The sequence below is a fragment of the Mercenaria mercenaria genome, chromosome 4 (assembly GCF_021730395.1).
Source record: "Mercenaria mercenaria strain notata chromosome 4, MADL_Memer_1, whole genome shotgun sequence".
Lineage (NCBI taxonomy): Eukaryota > Metazoa > Mollusca > Bivalvia > Venerida > Veneridae > Mercenaria > Mercenaria mercenaria.
This window is the reverse complement of record NC_069364.1, coordinates 28,177,854-28,193,655: the sequence shown is the minus strand read 5'-3', so window position 1 is coordinate 28,193,655 and position 15,802 is coordinate 28,177,854. Positions and strand designations below refer to the sequence as shown.

The 15,802-nt window shown below is 33.5% G+C and overlaps 1 protein-coding gene across 1 annotated transcript; it reads right to left on the bottom strand.

The window, feature by feature from the left end:
- Positions 1–241: 241 nt before the first annotated feature.
- LOC123553309 (uncharacterized) lies at positions 242–14,312 on the bottom strand. Its single transcript, XM_045343050.2, has 2 exons — positions 13,921–14,312; positions 242–2,889 (listed from the first exon to the last, which is right to left on the bottom strand). The coding sequence occupies exons 1-2, from the start codon at positions 13,925–13,927 to the stop codon at positions 1,370–1,372; spliced, it is 1,527 nt and encodes a 508-aa protein (XP_045198985.2). The 5' UTR covers positions 13,928–14,312; the 3' UTR covers positions 242–1,369.
- Positions 14,313–15,802: the final 1,490 nt, after the last annotated feature.

Genomic DNA, 15,802 nt, shown 5'->3' with positions numbered 1-15,802 from the left:
TTTCATGAAATCAGCTTCAAATTAGGGAATCTCTCTGATGTGCAAACAGATCATCATTCACTACATGAACTGATTTTTTTCCGTTGCAAAGTTATACATTGAAAAATCATATTGAAATTAACATACATTTTTTTTTAGTATACACAATTAAACTAACAAATAAACATAGCTGTACGGGAACTGGGAAACATAAGGGTTTCAAGTATCCGCAATTCGTGATCATTTAAAATAACGCGACTGCAAATAAAAGATACAGCTTATAGAGATAGGCCCTAAAATTTTCAATGATAGAATTACATTAAATAAAGTCTAGAAATTAATTTCCAAGTCCTTGAAATAACCAAAAATGATTTCACAAATGTGAAGTTTATGATAGCTTTGTTAATATCAATAACAGAAGTTTTAATTTTTAATTTAAAGTTGTGATCCACAAAGAATGACAACTCTTGCCTTGGGCTAGTACTTATAAGTAGAGATCTATTAGTTTACTTCCCTTGCAATTACACAATTTAGTGGAAAATGAAAACTGTTTAAGACACAATATCATACTTTTTTGCACAACAAAATCATTAAGGATTTATTCATTTGTGTTTGATTTACCCCTCAAGACATGGTTCCTATGATTCTGTCAACTTACATATGGTAAAAAATTAACCAAATAATAATTAGCCAATAATAAAACATAGTACCAGTAGGTAAATAATAGTGCAGATAATACAGTTTTGCTTGTATCAAAATGTCACAATAGATCCACTTTTGTAATACAGAACACCTGGTAGGATTAGTAAAGGTGCAATTATATTGATCTCTATTTCCTATGCCTACAGCTTAATCACATTATGACATTCCGCTAAATTTCGTTTTTCTACAACTTGCTACGCTTATCTAACAATCTAGATACATGTATTTAAATTAATGTTGACATACAATACCAGTTTTACAACTTTTAAATAAATTAATTTCTTTTGTTGTAAAGGATATAAAACATTTTTATTTCTTTTGTTCTAGTGTGGAAAAAAATAAATTTAGTTTTTTCACAATTAAGGAAATGCAGTTCAAAATCAACACGACAACAATAAATAAATCCACATTTTTTTTGTTTCCATGGAAACAAAATGAATTTTATAAAGACTTTATTAAAACCTACCAAACAGAATCAATATTACGACAACGTTGCATTTCCCAGTCATTGTCATTTACCCTCTTATAGAAAAATGAACTATTACAAATTAGCACCGAATTGACCAAGTCTTTTGTGTCAACTACATACCATGTACACATAAAACTATACTTCATACAAACGTTTATTCAGCATATTAGCTACTCTAGCATGTGTCTCTCATTTATAATACTAGCAAGTATACCATTTTTATTTATCACTTTTCTTGTCCATTTTAGTCAAATCCAAAGCTGCACGGGGGTACCAGTCACAATTGTTTGCATAGGACGCAGACTGGAAGCTGCTGGGAACCATCCCTTGATAGCAAGCCTGATTGAACCACCATTGTCTTAACGTAACATCGTCATTGTTATTACTTAAGGGCTGAACACTAGTTTGCTGTGGGTTACCATACTGGTACAAGTCATGTGACCACTGATGACCACTGGCGAAGTTAGTAGTAGGATAATAGCCAAAGTATGGGTCGTACGGACGGACACCCTCCATTGACTGCTGATATCCGTAATATGGGTATTGATACTCCATGGGAACGTACTGTCTCTTACTCGCATAAGTCGTCTGCTGGGCGGAGTGATAATCCTCGGTACGTTTACGTTTAAGAGACGGTTTAACGTCCTTGGCACTGGAAGAAACACTGAGAACACTATCGAGATCAGAAACTGTGCTTTGAGGCGTTGGAACAGAGTCATTTCTGGCGTTAAGAAAGTCATCAGACACATTAACTGCAAGTGATAAAGAGTCGGCCTGGAAACATGGTTTTGGTGGAAGCTGTATGTCGTCCTTATTCAGAGGACCAACCCCTGTTGTATGTTCGTATGGTGGCAGACCAAGCTCCTCTTGAAGTGTTAACTTGTAGCTTTCATAATTATGACCCTTGGAATAGCGATTGAACGTGTGGTTAGGTTTTACAAACTCGGTATTTACTCTCCACACAAACACAGTCGTAGTGTCAAGTTCATTACGTTTCTCCACCTTATAGAAGCACTTGCTGTTTGAAAGAGCATGACGAATACTGTTCTTCCATCCACTGTACTCGCCTCCGAAGAATGGAAACATGTCCATAAGTTTTTCACGAATCCCTGCAAGAGTTAGTTGTTTCTCCTCCGAGTTCAAGATGGCGACGATAACCATAGCAACGTAGCTGTACGGAGGCTTGTCAACTTGACGTTTGTACACATGTGCGTTAGTAGAGATTTTGGCGGTTTGTAGTTGGTTTGAATTAAGCGAACTTCCGGTTCCTGTCGTCTGGTGAGTGAATGTATTGTAGACATCTTTTGCTGGAGTAGAGTGACGTGGATTGTAACAATGTTGTTCAAGACCAAGAATACTGTCAATGAAAAAAGTTTGATCTGCTGATTCTTGTTTCTCCACCGAGACACTCTCTTGACCATTTCCAGAACTTTCAATTAACTGGCTAGCACTTTGAGTATGAGGTGATTCAACCGTAGAACGAAGCTCAGTGTTACATGTAGAAGGCATACTGTACCAGCATGATATGTGTGACATTGACGGAGTTTGACCGAACGTATCAAACGACGGAAGTGGATCGCCAGAAGACGTCGCGGTTGCTCCATCACGTATAAACTCATCGCTGACTGAGCATGCGTCACCGGAAGCATCGCCATCGTCCATGTTGATAACAAGACGATTACTCTCAGGACTGTCTGGCATTGTGTACTCGTATTCAAACAAGTTTGCGTCTTCCATATCTGAAATGAAGATATATACCCAGATGTAGGTCATTTTTGCGAAACGTGTTTTAATCTACAAGACAATACACGGTATAATTCTTCCTTGTTTATATAGAATAAAATCCAAATGTCCTATCAAATCTTCTATAAAGTTTGTCTGCGATGAAATAGATTTTGAATGCTAAGACATCTAATTCGTATCCCTCTGTGTTATTCATGTGAAAGTGGAACTTCTTTGTCAAGTTACCAATTCAAGTCAAGTCTTCTAAGAAATGCACAATGGTTGCGCATGATCAATTATAGAATTTGCAAAGTAGTGACTACACATAAAAATTAGACAAGATGGCACAAGACAGGACAGAGAAAAGAACGTGATATGACTTTTCACTTTAAAATATAGAATAAGAGAATATAATCTGTAATTTATTCACAATTATTGAAAATACAACTAATTACACCATCAAAATTATGAATGTGCTGACATTTCAGTAGGAGAAACTTCCCGTGCGGGAAATAAAGTTACGATTTTCTTTACTTCGGGTTAAATTGTTACTTTATATAGTATATTGCTTCCAGTGAGGGAGGAGAAACCTGGAAGAAATGATAAATTTGTTAACCTCAGAATGGGAAATTTTCACTCAACTTTTTAGAAGTCATTAATTAAAGTTGTGGAACGACTGTGCGAGTTTTGGTTGATATTTGTTCTGTTTTATGTCAATCATTGCGTTCTGAAAGTTTACACGAGGCGCAGAAAAACTGTTTACTATAGAGCAAAAAGCTTCAAAGTCCGATTTTACAAATCTGTATTGTGTAAAATTTGTTAATATGAATTAATGATTTCTTTTTCAAATCCATACTTCCTAAATGTTTAATCAGGTGTTTGTATGAAGTATAAATATATGATGCCTTTTACAGTACAAGGGAGATGATGAAATAAATGAAACTTTATGACTGTAGTATTTATTTCGCATGTTTTAAGTTGTTTTTTATCTGAACATAAGTTGGACTTGACGTCAATGTAACAGATTTTTATGTGAATTTACTAACAAAATAGTTTTAAACTACAGTGTCACTCGAGTTATAACAAAGTCGTAGGATTTATGCCATAACTCCGATATATTTGTTATAAATTGAATGCCAAAATATTCACGTATCACTAAATGCTGCTTTGACGAAATTATGAGCAATGAATTGAAAGCAAATTTACCTAGTTTAATAAAATCAGGAAGAATTTATTATTGAAGTAATGCAGCCAAGCAAAATAACAGCAGGCTCGGTTAGATTGACTCTGTTTTAGAGAGATAATAAAATGTGTAACACCCCTCACCCACCCTAACACAAGCTTAAATGGAATTCTATTTCAGTAAAATTTTATGCACAACATGATCCTAAAGGAAAAGAAAATATAACAACATTTAGTGCAGGGTTTCTTTTTACAGCCGCCACACGGCGATTAAACGCTGGTGCTGTGATTGTTAATAAAATCTGTAAGAAGATCCTTTATATTGTAAAATTTAGGAACTAACCCTCACATTTTAGACCAAAAATAATTTCTTTCAAAACTCAATAAAAAGTGACGAGTGGTACAAACAAAAAGACTTTCTTCTTAGATAACCAAAAATATTGTGAAGAACGTAGTAAACCGTTGCAACGCTTTTGAAATAATTTGGAATATCTACATTCTTCTTGCACTTTTACCAATATCTTTACTTACTTTTATTTTCACCCACTTTACCCTTTTTCAGTGTCATTACATACATATACATTCTATGCTAAACTTGGTGGAATTGAACATGTTGAAAAAAAATCGACTAAACTGTAGCCAAGTTTCTTTAAGCAAATTAATAGCAGACCAGCAAATACCCGGGGCGGGAAAATGCTGGGCAAAAGTGGGTTAAAAACATATCGCCAAAAATAAATTACTCATTTTTACATGATAATGATTTCTAAACAGTATATTTATAGGTTATTAGCTTTGTATCGGGAAATTTGCACGAGTTCTTCAGCGGAAATATTGCGCGACTTTAGGAGCGCAATATTCTTCCGCTGAAGAACGAGTGCATATTTCCCGATGCAAAGACAATAACCTTTTTATTACATACGCATCTACACGTATAAATATTATGTAGATATCATAAATATGTTCAACAGGCTGAATAGGATTGACAATACTGAACTAAATAGAAAAAAATAGTTCACAACACACACTGAATTATGTCAAGCACCCGATATGAATTTCAGGCGTCAGTGTATGGAAAAATATTGACGTTTCCAGTACCAGTGTAACTTAACGGGGAATAGAAACGAGTATGTAATAAACAAATTTTATTGCCCACAAAACATAGACATCAATATGCTTGCTTCACACATTTGTAGAAAATTTATGTATATATCACTGGGCACCACATAAAAAGGCATGTAGAAACAGTTATTTTCGTGAGAGGTATTAACGAAATGTACAGCACCCCTCGCGCCCCCATAGCACTGGTTTAAACTGCTGTAAAACTGGATGGACTCCGCGACTTGACAGGACCCGATAGTTAACAACTAACATGGAACAAGACTTAAGGATGTTCGAACTTTTTTTTTTAGGATATCCGCTATTTTGAAAAATGTTTCTATGAATATTTCTTTGTAACAAAATTTTTGTCAAAAATTGATGCTAAATAATAAGTATGGCTAATAATGTACCATTTTACCAAACAGATTCTACTTGTTCCGATTTTATTCATCCTTTATTTTGGCTAGCATTTGCCTAAAATTGATGCAGGATGTGCAACGGGGAAGGGTCGGTAATTTCAAATATCTATGAAATAGATCAAGTTTGAATCTGGCATTTTTCTGACTGATATATATATAACTAGAGCTACCACTAAAGGTGATGAATGTACCTGCCGCATGCACTGACACAGTACATTGCAATTTGACGCACACAAGATTGCATAATTATGTGGACTGTATGTATATAGACTGTATATATACAGTATAGTAACAAAAAACAAAGTCCCATAACTATGCAGAATATTTATCTAAAAGAACGTAACATGTATCATGCACAACTAGGGTTGGTACTGATCACTTGTGTGAAGTTATTAAATTGTGTGCAACGGTTCGGAAAATTAGGCGCGCACAAGATTGCATATGCAGACTGTATGTACATAGTATGTTAACAAGAAACAAAGTCCCATAACTCTGCAGTTTTTTGTTGTTGAAAGAACCTAACATGCCCCATGCACATCTACTGTTGTTACTGATCACTTGTGTGAAGTTTCATTAAATTGTGTCAAGGGGATGAGGAGAGATGGTGCGCACAAGATTGTGTCTATGTATATAGTATAGTAACAAAAAACAAAGTCCCGTAACTCTGTATTTTTTTTCTGAAAGAACCTAACATGCCCCATGCACAACTACTGTTTTTGCTGATCACTTGTGTGAAGTTTCATTAAATTGTGTCAAGGGGATGAGGAGAGATGGTGCGCACAAGATTGTGTCTACAGACAGACAGACAGACAGACAACCTGAAACCAGTATACCCCAACCCCTCCCCCTTACAACTTTGTTGTCGGGGGTACAATGATAAGCTACAACTGAAATAAAAGTTTTCAACATAGCACTGCAGGAAATAAAAATTAAAACAAAAGAACTAAAAATATATAAATTCACCAGCTTTTAAAACACTTTTTCTAAATAAATCTCTTAGATGCACGGTGATCCCAACTTTTTTCTTTCCATTTTGAAGCATTATTGCTTGTCATTAATTGGCGTAGTAATTAGATAAAAAAAAAAAAAAGACCCATAGTCTACTACCGATTAGATCATCTTGTGCTTTTAATGTTCTACTTTTACTAACCCATGTCTCATTCATTTACAAACATAAAATTACATACAGACTAAAACAATTGTAAATAACCCAGCAACTGTCCTAGCTCTAATTATCAAAAGTTTGCAGAAAAAAAAGGAGCATAATTATACAAAACTTGAATGAATACTTGAATAGCATGTGGACAAAGCAGACTAAACGATCCAAAGAGTCCTTTCTGGTGCTAATAATGGAAGTATTTTTTTTTTTATTGAAAACACTTTTCAAGAGCACAATAATTTGAAAAAGATCAGCGGTTTTTAAATACTAGTAACTTAGATTTAGAAGTCAATAACAATGGACTTGGCTACTTTATTGTAACTTGTATGCAAACTATTTTCTTTAGCTCTTGGGCTCCTTTCTACGGATTTTATCACGTATATCTCTAGTAGCGGGTAAACACTCAATACAATCGTAGGGCAAAGTGAGTGTTTCCTAAGATTTCACAATTAAATCAGTTGCATAAAAGAACCCTCTTTTAATATGCACATAACACATTTCATGAACAGGTATTTCAGTCGGACGTAATTTTGATTCTGCAAGCTTCTAAATGTTAATCTTTAAGAATAGTATTGTAACATCGGTAATGCAGTAAAAATGTCAACATTGAAAAGAAACTTAGAAATACCGTTTGTATTGTAACTGTAGCACTCCTACACTTCGAAAGTGCACCTAGATATGGTATTTTTAAAATACTATTTACAGTACAGTTTTATTAACCCTTACCTCGCTAAATTTCTATAATGAACTTGTCCATCTTTCAATTTGGACAGTACCATTGACTGTAAAAGGGGGAGTGGGGCTTGCCAAAAAGATACCTACTGAATGGCGACCAGTGCAGATCTTGATCAGACTGCACGAACGTACAGGCTGATCAAGATCTACACTGTTCGCAAAGGCAGAATCAGTCGTGTACAGCATGATAAGGTGTTACTGTTTAATATTCGATACATGTGATTGATCCAGATATCAATTAAAAATATTAGGTAAAATTACATTTGAATGGTTCTAATGCCTTAGCTTATAATGTGGCTGCAAACATCAAATACGAGAGTCATTACTTAGATCATTGGAAACTGATACCTTTCAATAGTTATATTACAAGTTTTAAGGTAGTTCAGCACGTTCGGATCGATTTTTCTACAATGTAGAAATTGATTAAACTCTGAGTTTTCAAAACTTCAGAATATACTCAGAAACATAAGCAAATAAAAAAGATAGGGTCATCTAATTTTTTGTTATAATGGGAGTCTATGGGAAAAGATTTTCGAAACAGAATTTTTTCTAAAATGTTGATTTTAATGAAACTTCTCACATTTGTAAATAAACACATGGACTATAATGTGAAGAAATGTACAGGTCCGTGAGCTTATTTGACTATGATTGAAGTGAACCGCACATTTTCCGTACGCCGAATCCAGTCTTTATTCTAGGTTTTCCTGATAAACAACGTTACATCATCACTTTCGGTTTATCAAACGTGCAAAACTACCTTAGTTGTTCATGGTATATAATATATATAGTCTCTCATCTTTTTAGAAAGTTTGCGTTGCGTTGCGTTGCGTTGTATTGAACATATAAGTTTTTGTCAAGTTCTGTTTCAAGTATTGATTTTGAAAACTGACTGACACAAGACATATGAGAAATAAACACTGGATTTAGGTTTGAAACAACAAACGCTTTATTCTACGTGGTTTTGCATAATCACTACTTGGAAAGCTGCTTTTTTTTAAAATGAAACTTTGAGTGGAACATATCACAAGAAAAAGCATCAATGTCACAAAATCTATTTTTCTATCGTTTACAAACAGTTAGATCACGATTCACCAGAAACACCTAACTATTTTTTCTAATAAACTTCCTTAAAATGCTGAAATAATTCTTTTGTAGGAAAACATCATAGCTATAAATCTGTTGCATATGATTCATATCAAGTGGCGTTTTCCAATTCAAAATAATCACGAAATTTGAAAAAAAAATTATTTGACCATGTTTGGGATATATGCGCCTATTTTACCTGCAGTTCCTGTGCCCTTAAAAAATGGAATATCAGAAAATGTGCATTTATTTGGCTCATATTCATGACGGAATATATGAATCATATTTCAGAATCCAGATCAAATATAATCCAAAATATTTAAATTGACCCCCCCCCCCCCCCCCCCCCCCCCCCCCTTCCCAACACCACACCCCCAAATGCAGTAAAATGACCACATGTTGCAAGCTCGCAGAGGCTGTTAATCAGATTTTGGTTAACCAATGTATTCGTTCAGTACTTATCCAAATGATAATCTACACTTATTTGTGTGACCTAAGTTCTAAATACATGTAAAATTTTCGAAGGAAGTATTCTTAAAATTTGATTTTCCTATCCAGGTTGCCCAACAAAGCATTACTTAATCATAAGTATAAATTAAATAAACATATTTTGCCAAAGGAATAATATGAATATAAACACTACTGTATTAAAGTTGTCAAAGATTTGCATTGACAAGTACACTTTTTGCCAAAATTAATTAGTAATGCTAGTTTCATCAAATTATTATTACCTCCCTTTGTCTGTCTTTTTTTTTTTGCGCAACCAAGATAGATTGAAAATAGACGGAATTCTTAAACTGCACGCTGTTTTGTTTCAGGTTGTTGAAATAGTCCATTAAATGCAAATGTAAGACAAAAAATTGTATTGAAGTCAAAAGAAATAGTCCAGATCTTAATTACCTGTATATTAATGGGAGGTAATTACAAAAAGTAATAAAATACACATTTCCAACAGGGATCTAAATGTAATAGGTGTTTGTGTTCCTTAAGTAAATTTCTAAACTGAAAAATTTCATACAATATTGGTTATATGTGATTGCCCACATTTGATTTAGACATGTAAAAAAAAAGGTGGGTTGGCTTTAAAAAAAACACACAAAAAACTGCTGTTTTGCAGATTGAAACCGATGGAGAAATTTGGGGTTTATTGTGCGGATAAGAGCAAATATGCGTCTTCTTAGTGTAGCAGGCCATCACCGACGGGCATTTCACTAGAAACTACTTAACCTTTTATTTTCGGGGTTTTTTTTTTTTTATTTTTTAGTGAATTTTTGATAGAACTTTCATGAAAGTGCGGGAAAAAAGGTACGTAAATAAGATCTGAAATGGTCGTTTTTATATGAAGGATTTGAATTAGTGCCCTTTCCCTTGAAGGAACCATAGTTTCATGCTCATCGATTGGTAAGATATATTCACATGAAATATTATGCTTTAGAAGCAGGTCGTGCAAGTGAAAACTGAGCTACATATTACGGAATCCTGATTCCGCCATTGACTTTCCGACTAGACAGATACGCGAAAACTTAAAATTAAGCATCTAATTTCAACTTTTCGTGTTAGAAATTTACCGCGAAAAATCGAAATCTTGATGTTTTGGACCCGACAACTGTCGTGCAAACGTCAACTTTTCGACCTAGAATCAAGCGCGAAAAGAAGAAATTAAGTGAGCTAATTTCAACTTCTCGTGCTAACATATCTCCTCGAAAAGTTGAAAAGTCGAAGTTTGTTAAGCGACAATTGTCATGCAAATGTCAACTTATCAACTGAATTTGTAGGACGAAAATAAATTAAAGTAATTAAGTTAATAATTTAAGTCTTAACTTCTGCTTTTCGTGCAAGTTCTTTGGCCGATAATTTCGCGATATTATCGCTTACATTTCGACTTTTCGTTCTAGGGTTAGACTTACTTAGTTTAGGGTTAGGGTTACGGTTACTAAGTTTAGGGTTAGGGTTAGGGTTAGGGTTAGTTAGTTTATCGGCCAAAGTCTTGGTCGAAAAGTTCATGATAGGCCACTTAATTTCAACATTTCGCGCAAGATTATGGGTCGACAAGTTGATGTTTGCACAACAATTCTCGGGTCAAAAACTTCAAGATTTCTACTTTTTGCGGGACATCTTTGCGCGAGAAGTTGAAGTTAAGCCTTTTAAATTTCTACTTTTTGCGCTTGATATTAGATCGAGAAGTTGACGTTTGCACGACAATTGTCGTGTTAAAAACTTCAAGTTTTCGACTTTTCGCGGTAAATTTTTAGCGCGTAAAAGTTGAAATTAGATGCTTAATTTCAAGTTTTCGCGTTTCTGTCTGGTCGGAAAGTCGATGGCGAAAACAGGAATCCGTAACATATTGATGTTATCTATAGTTTCTACAAAAAGTACTTTTAGACTAGACAATTTGCTAATCAATTGTAGAGTTTTCAAAATGCTTCTTATAAAATGCTAGTGAATTAGTAGTCTTAAAAATTTACGGATACTTCTGTTTAAAACTGACCGTCATTTTGTCCGAAAACTTTACTAAGGGCCGATTCTATTGAAATTTTAATTCAATCCATTTGCAAATAGAATTTAGGTTCAATCCATTTGCAGCTAGTTTGCTTATGTACATACATACGTGTATGCCATAAAATACTATTGACCTAAAGGAAATAAAAAAACAAACTGTTGTACAACGTATATGAAGAGATGGAGAAAGTCAACATGCTTCAGCTTTTTTGTACTGTTATTTTCAACTACGTGATAACTTTCGGTGTCATATTTACATTCTATTAATATTCTATGAATATATTGAAAAAAAAATTATCCCAACTGTGGACCGCCATTTGAACACCATCTATGTAATGAATTGGCAGCCATTTTGGGCACAGTGACGTCATCATTCATTCCTGATATAGGCATTACCATATTTGGTATTTATTGCAAAAAAAAGAACTGATTGAGCTTAAATTCAAAGTAAACACTTTTACACATAAACTAATTCTTACTAAGGTTCACATTATATTATGTCTCCCTCAAAATATGATTCTCATTTCTATTTGTTCATATTAAATGGATATTCACTGCTTTACCATAGTTGGTAATGTCCATAGTAGAAAAGAATGATGACATCACTGTGCAGAAAATGACTGCCAATTCATTACATAGATGGTAGATGCTTTTTGTCCGATTTTGATACTTGTTTCGTCAGCATTAATGTTTCACCTAGTTCTTTATAATAAAATATGCTGTTGAAAATCGTCTTGTACCTGCTTGTACCGTGTATATTTTAAAATATAAATTTCCTTACTTCAAGTTAAATCCCTGTAATCAACATTATTTCCTGAGCATTACTGAATCATCCCAATATGTGGTCCTTATCGAATCTTAAATCAAAGATTGTGGTCCAAATCAGCCGATATATATGATCATTTTCTATTTTTATTCAAAGTATTTGGTCCGAATCAACCAAAATATTTGGTCCGAATCAGCCTGGGCCGAATCAGCCATGGTCCGAATTCTACAGAAAAATATTTTCAGTTAGTTTTAAATTTGTCGTCGAAAAACGAGTTTTCAAGATTTTTTTCCATACTAGTGAATTTCTGTCATCAAAAATCTTAATTCTGACTTATGTTGATGAATTGTTCTAGGATATCTTACAAAGTCAGCACTTCTCCATAAAAATCTATATAAAAAAAGCCAAATTTGTAGACGGGAAAATGACATCTTGCCAATAAAATTTACTTTAAATTCTAAAAAGAAATAATTTTATCATAAAAATTAAGGAGCTGTCCAAATAGAGAATATGCATAACCACATAGAAAATGCACTTATTTCAATATTATACATGAACTTGCTTAGTCAGAGCAATAAAGGGAGGTAATTACAAACAGTGGACTCAATGATAATTTATACTATGTTAATTCTAACCTTTGACAATTATAGTAGAAAACAATTATTGAAAATTCAATTTAGTAAAAATCTTGATATAATAACTGAGTCATAACAGTTTTTGTACTTTTAAAAAAAAAAAAATAACAAATAACAATGACCTGTATAACTGTAAATGACACGCATATTTATTCATTAATGTAAGCTGGGCTTACCCGTTAATATAATTATCCTGACATATGTATATTATGTTTTATTGTTGACGAAACAAAAAAAATAACAACTAAATATGAAATCTGAATTTTTTATGTTCATAATAAAAAAAACATGTGACACATACATTATACACAAAAACATTCTGGCCCTTTATTAAGGACATTTAAAATCAAAACTGTTTCTACTGGAAGACTGATACTGCAACATAAAGTCGAAATTTACGAAAATCTCTGTTACAGATTTCGTGGACCTAAAAGTGGTTTAGTGATTAAATAGTAAGATAAAAAAAAACCTGAAGGTTATTTTTTCGCACGTTGTTGATGACATTTCGAAATAGCAGCAATCTCGAATAATTCCATCATATGATATATATACCCCTTTTATGACAGTGGCAAAAATCAAAGAGCTATAAAATGTATTTTATACTTCTTTGCAAAAATGCACATAGATATATGACTTTTATAATAACTAGATTTCAACTTCACAACTTCTAATATGACACCAGTACTGGTATTTCCAGGAAGAAATTCCAGGAAGCGGACCCGAAAGTGTAAAATAAGCTTACAGGGAGCTAAAATAAATTAGTAAAACTAAACTAACACAACATCAGGGAAGACAGTAATTCCTAGTGTGAGTATCATTTTATGGAGGAAGCGTCGACGGGTATTGATCCGTACCACAGAAATTTGATCGGAATTATAAAATGCCTTAAATAAACTTTTGATTTGTTATGCATGTAATCAGTAATGCATATCACTGAATTATTTCTTACAAGATGTATCATAGAACATTTGCATTGATTTATCAAATAAACCATCAGAACCAGCTTCCCGAACAGGCCACAATGGCCGACAGCGTTGAGGAGAGATGTTTGGATGCCACGCCGTAGTCACGGGGTCGCAGTTTTTTTTAATCATTTTTACCTGCACATGTACAAACTTGCTCGCCTCACACAGCCTTGTACATATCACACTTTGCGGCAATGCCCCAGAGTGGGATTTATGATCATCAACGGAAGAAGAAGAATCTTCTTACTGTTTCATTGAATGTGTAAAGGCTAAAGTTTTTCTAAATTTCCTTTTTCTATTTTGAAACAATTATTAAGAAAGCCAGTCAAGTAAAAATAAAATTTGTGTTCTGTGTCGATTCTTTGGAGAAAAGGTAGATAAATATGACTGGACAAGACCAACATATGCATTCCTTTCCATTTAACATAACAAATAGATCCTTGTATACACCTGTTGCATCGGAAGAGAGAGAGAGAGTAATAATAATCCAGAAAAAATATTACTTACCTATCATATATGCCTGCGTATTCCTATGAAATTATGAATATATTATCACAACGTTGCACACGTGATGTTATAAAAAGAAATGTCCGACGAGACAAAATTTCGGATTTTATTTACTTCGAAATGCATAAAATACAAAAGATTTACTCGCTAAATTCGCACGTGCAGTTAATGACACGCTTCAAAAGATCACCGAATTATAAACGAACATAATGGACTCCTTAAAATGTTTGATGCGCACCGCGTCGGCATTTTGAAATAGACAATGTTTGTGTCACGTCTTTTACAACTGCGTGTTTTCGTGCACGTGCAGGAGTCTTAATTTTCCATTCCAATTAAAATGTGTGACAATTTACAGTTTTATGAAGACGTAATTAGGCGAGAGAATTTACAGTTTTATGAAGAATAATTAGGTTACTATTTTTTTCTTAAAAAAAAAAGGATTAAAAAGATAAACAAAAAATAAAAATAAATTTGCAGTCCCGATATTTTTAATTTCTTTTTTTTTCTCCTTAAATAAATGAACAAGAAAATATATGAACGCATTCACAGCCTATATATTTTCAATTACCCGTTTCCTTAAAATTTAATACTTTAGAATATGTTTGATATAATGTTTTAATTCCATGGGTATACAATGCAAATATATGTCAAAGTCAAAAAGTTTATTGGCTTAAACATATACATGTCCATCGCCAAGTCACATATTTGGCGGTTTAATACTAACATAAATACAAACACACATATAGAAAAGTATGACATATGTATGGTATGAGAACAAACATACACTGATAAAACAAGAATTACAAGTTTACAAAATATAACTATCAAAGATCTCAATTTGCGGAATCTCTCTTAGCCATTGCAAGATAGATAAATCTGGCTAATTTAACCAGAAGACTTTTCTTGGAAGATTTCATTATATTCCTAAACTTATTCAAATTTGGCCAAGTATAATAGTATCTAGGTAAATACAAAGTTCTCAGTTCAGAATAATACGGACATATCAATAAAAAAAAATGGAAAATCATATTTGATCATACATGCTTACTGCGGGAGTGATCCTGATTGATGCTTGCTTCTATTTCATTAATATATATTTTATTGCCAAATACGCATGCATTATATTGAAGAATTCACGTCTAAGGTTTGTTTTATTTCCATTAATATATGTATTATGTTTTATGTTTGTTTGGCAGTAAAAAAGCATTTTCCTCTCTTTAATCTGTTTTTTCTATATTTCCTCAACTGTATGGACAGATAACAAACACTGTCCGATGCTCCTTCTCTCTCTCTCTTTTCTCCACACGGCAAAAGCCTACGGACAAAGGCGCAATATTTGCCGACCCACCCACCTCACCCCTTTCATTTGTCAGTCTGCAACTCATGTTGAAATATTGTATCACGATTGGCAACCGGTAGAAAATCTGTGAAATTTACATGTATTTAGCACTGATATACATGTCGGACGACATGCTTTGTCAAAATTATGCCAATTTTGAATCGACATTTGTAAAACATGCTTTGGTTTATTGGATCAGCCTTTGACATCCGCCTCCGCATGTTCCCTATTCCAAATACTTAAGCGAGCTTAAACATTTTATGTTTGTCCTATTGTTACCCTATAACTTGTAAGAAATAAGCATTATTGACCAATTTATTGAATAATGTATATTGCTTCTATCAGCTATGTAAAATGACACATTTTCCGCGAGAAGGGTGCGCAAATGGAATTATAGGCAAAAGTTCTAAAGGCTATAACTCCATTTAGACTGCATTAAAGACTTACTTTTTTATATTTTCAAATCATTTATTGTTATTTGCAGCATCAAAGTGTATTTTCTTCTCTGCCAAGTTAAATGTTAACAAAGAGCAACTAGAAAAT